This window comes from Ailuropoda melanoleuca, chromosome 13 (genome assembly GCF_002007445.2).
Source record: "Ailuropoda melanoleuca isolate Jingjing chromosome 13, ASM200744v2, whole genome shotgun sequence".
Classification (NCBI taxonomy): Eukaryota; Metazoa; Chordata; class Mammalia; order Carnivora; family Ursidae; genus Ailuropoda; species Ailuropoda melanoleuca.
Window position 1 is genome coordinate 70,250,636 of NC_048230.1, and position 9,328 is coordinate 70,259,963.

Genomic DNA, 9,328 nt, shown 5'->3' on the forward strand with positions numbered 1-9,328 from the left:
TTCTTATGTATCATTTAGTTTTTTAGTAACAATGTACCAAGTAAAAGGATTCTAAGTATTTACATTGTGATACATATATAGGAGTATATATAAGCTTTTTAAGAAGGATTTGCATAAAATTAAATAGAACTGAATAGGGAGCAACTTTCTCATCATATGATTTGATGCTAGTTCATGCCATGGCTATGAATCCCCTAAAATCACCCTAGGCACCATGCTTTGGTAAGCACTGACATAATCAATACACGTCCGTAAGTGGGAAACGAGTGGGGGATGGACTGTCTGCTACTGTTCTTGCTTTAAAGCAATTTCCCCAAGGCTGCGGGGACTAGACAGGATCAGTGGGGAGCCGTTTGCTGCCCAGCCCAGCCCACCTCTCGATGGGGCCATGACTCACCATGCCGTTGGTGATGTCAATATCCAGGGCCCCCTGCTTCTGCAGGAGGGCCAACACCGAGCCCAGGAAGTTGGCAGAAATGGCCAGTTGCGAGTTGGTGTTGTCGCCCATGGGGGGCAAGTCTGGCATCTTTTGTCTGGGAGACGTGGCTGGCCGCCCCAGTGGGTAGTCAATGAGCTCTCCTCCAGCCTCCCCAACCAGAGTCTGGGGAAACAATGAGGAAAGGGGTCACAGAGGTACAGGGAGATGAGTGGAGGAGGCTGGGACCAGGGTGAGGTCCTGAGTCTGCCTTCAGGCAGCCTTCCCCGATGAAACCCTCTGGGTCTGAGTTGCCCTTTCTTATATGCCCCCCGCTCTTCTGCATTTGTGACGGAATGGAACCTCTTACAGTTCTCAATTTATGACCACTCACAGCCATCCTTTGCTTTGAATACATGTGTGACTTGGATTCTTCCCCTCTCGGTCCTGCCAGAAAGCGCTAGCATGTTTATGGATCTGCAAAAGGCCGTGGCGTAGCTACTCTCCAAAGACCAGACACATTTCCACGGTCTACAGATGCTGTGTGGTCTGCCCCCGGGGACTTCTCCACCTCATGGGGAGTCCCTCTGTCCCTACTGCCCCGTCAGGACCCGCCACCATCTCATCACCCCCACTGTGGCACCTTCCCACACACTGTTCTCTCCCCCACACTCTTCTCTTGTCATGGCCCACTTATCTGGCAGGTCTCAGCTTAAGTGTCACTTCCTCCATGAAGCCCTCCACGACCTCCCTGGTTACATCCTATATCCTTGCTTCAGGCTCTATATCCTGGGACCCTCTTTCACAGCACTCATGATCTTTGATTGTGTATTTGTCTGAGTGACTCTTGCATGGCCTCTCCCCTCCAGTAGACTGCAAGCTCCATTCGGGCAGATCTCACCTTGTTTGCCAGTGCACCTCCAGCCCCAGCCTGGAGTCTGGCAAACAGCAGGTAGCCAACAAGTGTCTCCTGAACGGCTCTTGCTTATGAAGAGACTAGGTGTGCCTGTATACGTGTGTACAAGCATGCTGTGTCTGGGGCGGCAGGGGAGTACCCGCCGCTCTGCATCTGATGCAGCAAGGACGGGGGAGGCAACCACGTTGGTACAGCCCAGGGGAAGCACGCATGCGTGTGAGGGGCCAGCTTCAGCGGTGTTCTGGAAGCAGCTCACGCCAGCTCATAAACACTCTTGTGACATTATTATCTACGCTTGTCTTTCCAGCTCTTCATTCAGTGATATCAGGTTGGTAGCTTGAAATGGGCCACGGTGGCCGTATTTAGACAGTGGGAATTAGCAAATGCTACAAATCAGGGCTTTTTTTTTTTTTTTTTTTTTTTTTTAAATCCCAGAGAGCCGGCTGCTAGTGCTTGTTAGCACTCTACTGGCCAGATTCGTTCCCCCAGGAAAACCAAGTCCACAGTAGCAGAAGGTAGACGGCCTGGGCTAGATCCCCTTTATTCGTGGTGTGACCTTGGGCGAGTGGGTTAACTTCTGTGCCTCCATTTCCTCAGTAAGAGTTCGCCTCATTATGTCACATGGTGACTGTGAGCATAGACTGGGTTAATCGACAGAAAACACTCAGAATGTGCCTGGAAGGCAGGGAGCCCTTGGTAAGTGTTGGCTGTGACTGTGTTTTCTAACGTGGCTCCTAGAAGGTCCTCGAGTCACCAAAAGAAGGTCCTGTTCAAATGTTGCTTCGCAGACACTGAGCAGAAGCCCATGGGTCTGATGCTTACACCCCTGCCCGCCTCCCTTTGCCCCGAGCCCCGGCACTCACGTTGAGGTCCAGCTCCAGGAATTCCCCAGTCACAAGCGGGAGGCTGGAGAAGGTATACTGGACACTTCCCAATATCCCCAGAGGAACCAGCGCTGCGGGCAAAGGTGGGGGTCACAGGGAGTCCCCTCGACCCTCCAAGATGCCGTCCCTCCTTGTGCCCCAAAGCAGGCGGGACAGCAAGGCTCCAGGTCCAGACAGCATGAAAAGAGCAGAGTTCTGGGTTCAAATTCCAGCTCTGTCTCTTCCTCGCTGTGTGACCTCAGGCAAGACACTGCACCTTTCTGAACTCTGGTTTCCTTCTCTGTAAAATAGCTTAATATAACACCTTAGACTATACTGTGGGGTCCACGAGATTCTGGATATTGATAAGCTTTGTAAACTGTGAAGTACTGTGACCAGGGAAGAAGTTTGAAGGTTCCACAATGTGGTGCTTAGTAGAAGCTGGGATTTCCCTGAAGGCTTGCATTGTCTGGGCTCTTCCTCCCTTGTTCCTGGCCACAAAGGGAGAGAATTTTACCTGTCTGGGAAAGCCAGCCTCAAACTGCCAGGGGTCCCGAGAGATGGAATTGCCACCCCAGAGGGCTGCGCTCTAGGGCTATAGAAACTGTAGCCCTCGTAAGTCAAGCATCTCCCTTATGTTGTGGTCTATGTGAAAGGAGATCCCTGGAACCGTGCTGCACGTGAACTCCACAACTATATGGGGCAGGTTTGCCCTCAGGAATGTTCACTCAGAAATCTTGAATCATGGGGTGGTATTGGAGCCTAGTTCTGAGGACCCAGACAGTCTCCCCAGTGTCTCTGCTATTCACTCTCCAATCCCTCTGTGGGCTGAAGCCAACCCCCCCATTGTAAAGATGAGGAAGCTGGAAAGTCCTTCCAGGTCCACATCATTGTCAAGGCAGAGCCAGGGCTCAAACCCAGCTTCCCAGTCCCAGTCCAGAGCCTGAGCCTCTGGGCCAGGTGGGGAATGTCTGGCCAGGTAGCCTCTCTCTTGTGGCATCAGCCGCGCCGCACTCCAAGGGCCTGAGCAGGTGTGCCCCCACCACGCTGGGCCCCCCTCCCAGACATGCTACGTCCCCAGTGCCTTCCGTGGCTGGGCCCCGATCGGGGCTGGCAGATGCTGGCTGAACGAAGCAAAGCGGGAAGGACTTACAGTCCACAAGCCCCAGCTGGTCGTTGACAAGACCCAGGACCACGTCCACGATGGGGCAGAGCTGTAGGGGGAGACGGCATGAGGTTCCGGTGATGGGGCTGGGGTTGGGGAGGGGGTGCACGGATACTGACAGCAGCTAACATTTCCTGCCTGCTTGCCCTGTGCCTGGCACGGTCCTCCCCGCAGCCCTATGGGGAAGGCTCTCTCATAATACTTATTTTATAGCTGGGAAAACCGAGCCTCAGAGAAGGGATATGATTGTCAGGCAGCTCGGAAGTGCCCGAGCTGGGGTTCAAACCAGAACCATGTGACTCCTAAGCTCCATTTCTTTATCCCCTCACTAATCTGTCCCTCCGTGGTCCTCTGGGTCCTCCCTGGGCCCCAAGAACATGGCCCAGCCCTCTGGCTCCCTCCATCCCTCTGGGTCACCTGCATGCCCACAAGGATGGAGGCCGGACTATGGTCCCTCAGTCTGGGGAGAGTCTGTGCTTCTAGCTTCCCGTCCCAGGATGGGTTCTTACCAAGTCAGGGAGGACATTGGCCAGGACTCGGTTCACTAAGTTGTCCACGAGGTTGGGGAGAAGCCTGAGGAGAGAGGAGTGGAGGGGAGGCGGGAGCTCACCAAGCTCGTCCACACTCAGGGTCCCTAGCCAGGCCCTGGGCAGCGAGTACTGGAAAACTGTTCTGAAAGCCGGAAGGACAGTGGCTGGGCCTGAACGGGACAGGTGACCCTGGCAAATTGCTTGGCTTTTCATTCAATTCATTCATGCATCCATCCATCCAACGGTTTGTCTGTCCATCCATCCATCTATCCGTCTGTCCATCCATCCATCCATCCATCCATCCATCCATCCATCCATCCAACAAACGAATGCTCCTTGAACTCTGCAATGGGCCAGGCCCGATTTATGTGCAAGTCATTCCCTCCTGAGCATGTGCCCGTCTAGCGGGCTGCCTGCCGCAACTTTGTGCAGTCACCCCAAAGGGAAATGGACGTATTGCTTGATCCAAGCACCTAGCACAGCATCTGGTGCATAGTAGGTGCTCAATTAATGTTCGTGGAAGGGAGGGGAGGAGAAACACTGGCCAGCAAAACGTGCTCGTGTGGTCTGCAAGAGGAAATGAGCTGTTGATGTTGAAAAGCTTGGGAGACGTGATCGGTTCTACAGACAGGTCAGGAGAAGTGGTCCAGAGCGAGTTCTAAGTCCGTCACCAGCTGCCAGTTAGCTAAGGGGCAAGGAGATCACAGTGTTGGTGCATAGACAGGACACATAGGTGGACAGACAGACGGACTTGTAAGGCAAGCATGTGTTTTGTGAGGCCCTGCTGTGATGAGAAGGTGAGTGAAACATGGCTCTCCTAACACAAAGTGTCACCGACAGCTTGGCCCCTTAAAACCCCATCCGTCTCTGCCCCCCCCCAAGAACACTCCCTACCTGTGCCCACCCACGTTGTAGCTGACCATCAGCCTGCCAGCTTGACAGAGCAGAGAATTTCGTGGGATCGTGTCCTAATTAGAATGTTTCACTATGCGTTTTGGTCTCCTTTTCAAGAGGATTCGCACCTCAAGGGGCCTTATCTCGGTTCCAGTTCTCCTTGGAGGATAAGGCCCTTGAGAATGCACCTGCATGCTTACCCGTGCACGGGTGCGTGTGTGCCTAGGTGTGGGGGGAGGGATCACCTGAATTTAATCCGCGTACATTCAGGGCTAAGACTGTTTTCTCTTTCTGGGAAATTATCCGGCAGATACATCGGCCCATGTTTAAAATGTATATAAGCGGTTATTCACTGTAACCTGTGTGTCAGAGCAGAAGATTAGACGAACTGCCATGTCCCCACAGCAGGGGACGAGACCAATACTTGGTGGTTCGGCCGGACAATGGAATATTACACGGCCGTAAAAACAACAAGAAACTCTCAATGTTCAAATACAAAAAAATCTCCAGAGAGTAGATGAAGGAGACAAAGTGCAAGATGGTGTTTATGGGATGTGCCCATGTGTGTTAAAAGGAGGGCTGGGAATGAGAATCTACGTTCATGTTTGCTTCATTTGTAGAACGGAATTGGAAGGAGAATCAAGAAAGAAGCACAGTGAGCTTGCTGGGGAGGGGCAGATGGGAAGCAGGGTGGGAAGGGGGCTCTCAGTCTGTGCCTTTTTATTTTTTTATACATATTTCTAAAGATTTATTTATTTTAGAGAGACAGAAAGAGAGCAGGGGAGGGGCAGAGGGAGAGAGAGAATCTCAAGCAGACTCCCCATTGAGTACAGAGCCCAATGCGGGGCTCGATCTCATGACCCTGAGATCAATACCTGAGCTGAAGTCAAGAGTCAGACGCTCAACCAACTGAGCCACCCATGCACCCCTATTTTTTTTAATATTTGAACCATGTACTACCAAATACATTTCCCAGTGAAAATATGAATGCAAAAATCTGTGAGGTTTCTGGGTGCTTCTCTCCATCTCCTCTGCTCACCAAAATATCAGGGGCCAATTTTCTCTGTCCTTACCTACCCTAGAGCAGAAACAAAGACTCAGAGAAGCTCACATGAATCAGAAATTCTTGAGTTCAAGTGGCACATGAGTTTTTCTACTCCCGAAGTCTAGGTGGGATGAGCACTGGAGTGATAGGGAGAAAAGATTGATAACACAGGAAGGGAAAGAGTAAGGGGCCAGAGGCCTCGAAGAGAGAAGCCAAGGAAGCATCTCCCATGATGAGGGCCAAGGAGTGGAGAAAGGGCTCAGCTCTGAGCTGCCGTGATGTGCCCTCATCCAAAACCATCACCTGGGGACAGCGTACCCCTCAATACACGGACACTTTTAACTTCTCCAGAGTATGGGGATTTGGCCACTTTGTGGGGAGGGCATAACAGAAAAAACTCAACCCCTAACCAAGGTTGCATTGGACAGAACCAATTGGGAAATTTCCCCCTGAGTTGGGGGTCCAAGGGACACAAAACTCCTGCTAGACATATATTCAGAAAACTATTAAAATGTACCAGATTCTGCGCCAAGTGTTCTGCATTTATTATCTCAATTCCAAAGGGAAAAAGAATTACCCGCATTCCCCAAAGAAGCTGGAGCACAGAGAGGGCAACAGAGTTGCTCAAAGTCACACAGCAACAAATAGTGGAGCTGAAGTTTGAACTGCAGGCTGCTTCTGGAGCCTTTACTCGTAACCATATGGTTTGTCAAAGACAGCCCACCCCACCATCCCCCAAGGCACTCGACTGCCCGCTGGTACTCACCCTCGAAGCAGCTTGACTTTGATACCCCCCAGGAGGGTGTCACATCGCTCAATGACTAGCCTAGGGTAGCCCGTGCGGTCCATGGTCAGCCGGACCTTGGCAGTGATGTTCACTTCCACAGCGATGTCCAGGAAGCCGATGAGACTGGAGGAGATCATGGGGCCAGGGAGACAGTGAGTCAGCCTCGACTGCCAGGCAGCTCAGCTTCACTCAGTCCTAGCCAGCACCTTGCAGCTTGGCCTCTTTCCACTGTCCCTGCCTCCTGGTTTCGTGCACCTAGTGTGCCCCTAGCTCATCTCTAGGGGTCCCAAACCCCCTGGTCCCTCTACATTTGCAAACAAATCTATCTCCCCCTTAGTCTATGAGAGCTTCAAAGGCTAGGAACAGGGTTCAATAAATGAGCTCTATATATAAATTCTGGTTTCCAAGGAGACTACCCATTGACCTAGCTTTATAGATATGACCTCATCCCATGGGGAGAAATCAGCGCGGAAGTCCACTGTCCGAGGGCCTTGGATGAGCACTTGCTCTGCGGCAGGCACTCTTCAGGGAGGCATTTGCTTGCCTTCCCTCGCCTGTGGCCACAGCCACCTGGAAAAGGAGGTGTCATGCCCATTGCCGGCGAAGACACTAAGGCTCAGTGACATGAAGGGGCTGACCCGAGGTCACGCAGCTTAAAAGAGAGTCAGGATTCAAACCCAGGCTGTCACCTGTCTGCAGCCTCCCAGAGCTTAAGCAACCATGCAGGCCACCTGCACTGAGGACAGGGACCGTAAGATGACCTGAGCCCCCAAGTGTGAGCCGCGTGCGGGTAACACGTTAGGTCTTACTAGGCCCCACATTATGGACAAAGAGGCTGAGGTGCAGAGAGGGGAAATGCCCTGCCCAAGCTCTCCCAGCCAGGACATAGGGTGATGGGGGCCCCTCCAGGGCCGAGGGCACACACCTCTTCCCGTTGATGGCCACGCGGGTGTACAAACTCAGGTAGACGCCCACTCCAGGCAGGAGCCGCACGGACACCCGGGGGAGGGTCAACTCCACGATGCGCAGCCTGCGTGGGTCCGGGGGTGGTGAGATGGTGGTCAGCCCACCTGCCTGCTGCCCCTCGCTAGGAGTGCCCCGCCTCACACCACCCCCTTCTCCGTGTTGCATTTGTTCCTCCTGACTCTAAAGAGACCTGACGTTTGTGGATAGAACTTGGAAAACCCAGAGAAGTGAAAGAGAAAGAACGCCATGGTCCATACTCCTTTTGCCTGGAGACGCACTGTTTACATTTCCATGTATTTCCTTTGGGGTTTTTTTCTTGTAAAGATGACATTCCTCCTGCTTGTCCCTGCCCCTCTTTTCCTGGTTCCTTCCTACATAGTCTCAGATTTCAGTTTAAGACCCTCTTCCTCCAGGAAGTCTTCCCTGATCTCTCCCATTATACACATCCTCATTTCCCCACGAACTGCTTACCAGTGTTATAATTGTATGATTATTTTCAGGTGTCTTTATGAAAGCCCATATACCCCATCAGCCTGCAAGCTCTGGGGGAGCAAGAGCTGTGCCTTTTGGCTGACCACGTGGCCGTGTGCTCAGGGCCAGCACAGCAGCCTGCACAGAGGAGGAGTGCTGAGTATTCATGGAATTAGATAGTGAATGGGAGGAGACTGGGCATAGATGAAATTACTACATATGTGTAATTTTAAATCCTTGGGTGTTTTCCACTCTAACTCTGACTATGTCCATTCTACAGCTGAGGAAATCAAGACTCCGAGTGATGGAAAGTGCGGCCCAGAGTCACACATATGTATAAAAAGGTGAGCTGAGACTCAAATTCAGGGCTCCTTAAGGACAAGACCCCAAGCCATACAACCTGGGGCTCTCAAGACCTCCTGTCCTGAGGCCAAGCCTTGAAGTGCACGGGGCTCTCTAGACTGTCACTCCTCCAACTCCGGCCCCTGGGGGTGATCCCCCGGTTTGTACATTCATTGTCTGGGCTTGATAGGGGGAGCCTGGCCCGTCCTTACCCCGTGATGCCCTGCACGGTGCTGATGAGGCCGCCCTCGCCAAGCACGCCCAGGACTCCGCCTCCTCCGAGAAGTCCTCCATCACCAAGGAGACCACCTCCGCCGAGCAGGCCGCCTTGGCCCGACAGGATGCCATCAGCCGCCAGCATGCCCCCAGTGCCGAGCAAACCACCTGGGCCCAGAGCCCCAGTGGCTACACCGGGTGGGATCTCTCCAGGCCGCAGCTCTCTCCGGTGAAGCCTGCCTGCGACTGCCGCATCTTCGGCTGACCTGTACCGCCCATGGCCCCTGTGGTCGCCATATGCGTTCTCGGCATTGCGGTAGTCGCCCTTTCGGAGGTCCCTGATGCTTCCATCTGACTCAAGGATCTCACCGTATCTGTATTTGCCCCCCAGCTGAGCGGTGTTGTCATTGGTCTCGATGTGACCATACTTGTAATTACCGCCAAGCTGATTGCCATTGGTATATTTTGGGGGGCGCTCTCGGACATGGAAATCGTTGTAGGGAACGCCACCGACACCTCGGGAGAATTCAACGCGTCTGTAGTCATTGTAATGGTGTCGGCCTCCGCCCAAAAGACCACCACCACCACCGCCCAAGAGACCACCACCACTGCCACCCAGCAGACCGCCACCACGGCTGCCACCACCACCTGACAAACCTCCCCCAACTCCACCCAGCAAGTCATCTTCACCCCCTCCACCCCTACCACCAAGCAGGCC

General features: G+C 53.1%; 1 protein-coding gene across 1 annotated transcript in view; it reads right to left on the reverse strand.

Moving 5' to 3' along the window:
• LOC100466237 (BPI fold-containing family B member 4) overlaps nt 1–9,328 on the reverse strand; it is a 45,862-nt gene that overhangs the window by 16,937 nt on the left and 19,597 nt on the right. Inside the window, exons 13-19 of the mRNA XM_002918267.3 lie at nt 8,607–9,126; nt 7,541–7,645; nt 6,595–6,738; nt 3,869–3,932; nt 3,348–3,408; nt 2,195–2,286; nt 398–601 (exon numbers count right to left, since the gene is read on the reverse strand). Coding sequence (XP_002918313.2) covers nt 398–601; nt 2,195–2,286; nt 3,348–3,408; nt 3,869–3,932; nt 6,595–6,738; nt 7,541–7,645; nt 8,607–9,126 — 1,190 coding nt within the window. The remainder of the gene's footprint in view (nt 1–397; nt 602–2,194; nt 2,287–3,347; nt 3,409–3,868; nt 3,933–6,594; nt 6,739–7,540; nt 7,646–8,606; nt 9,127–9,328) is intronic.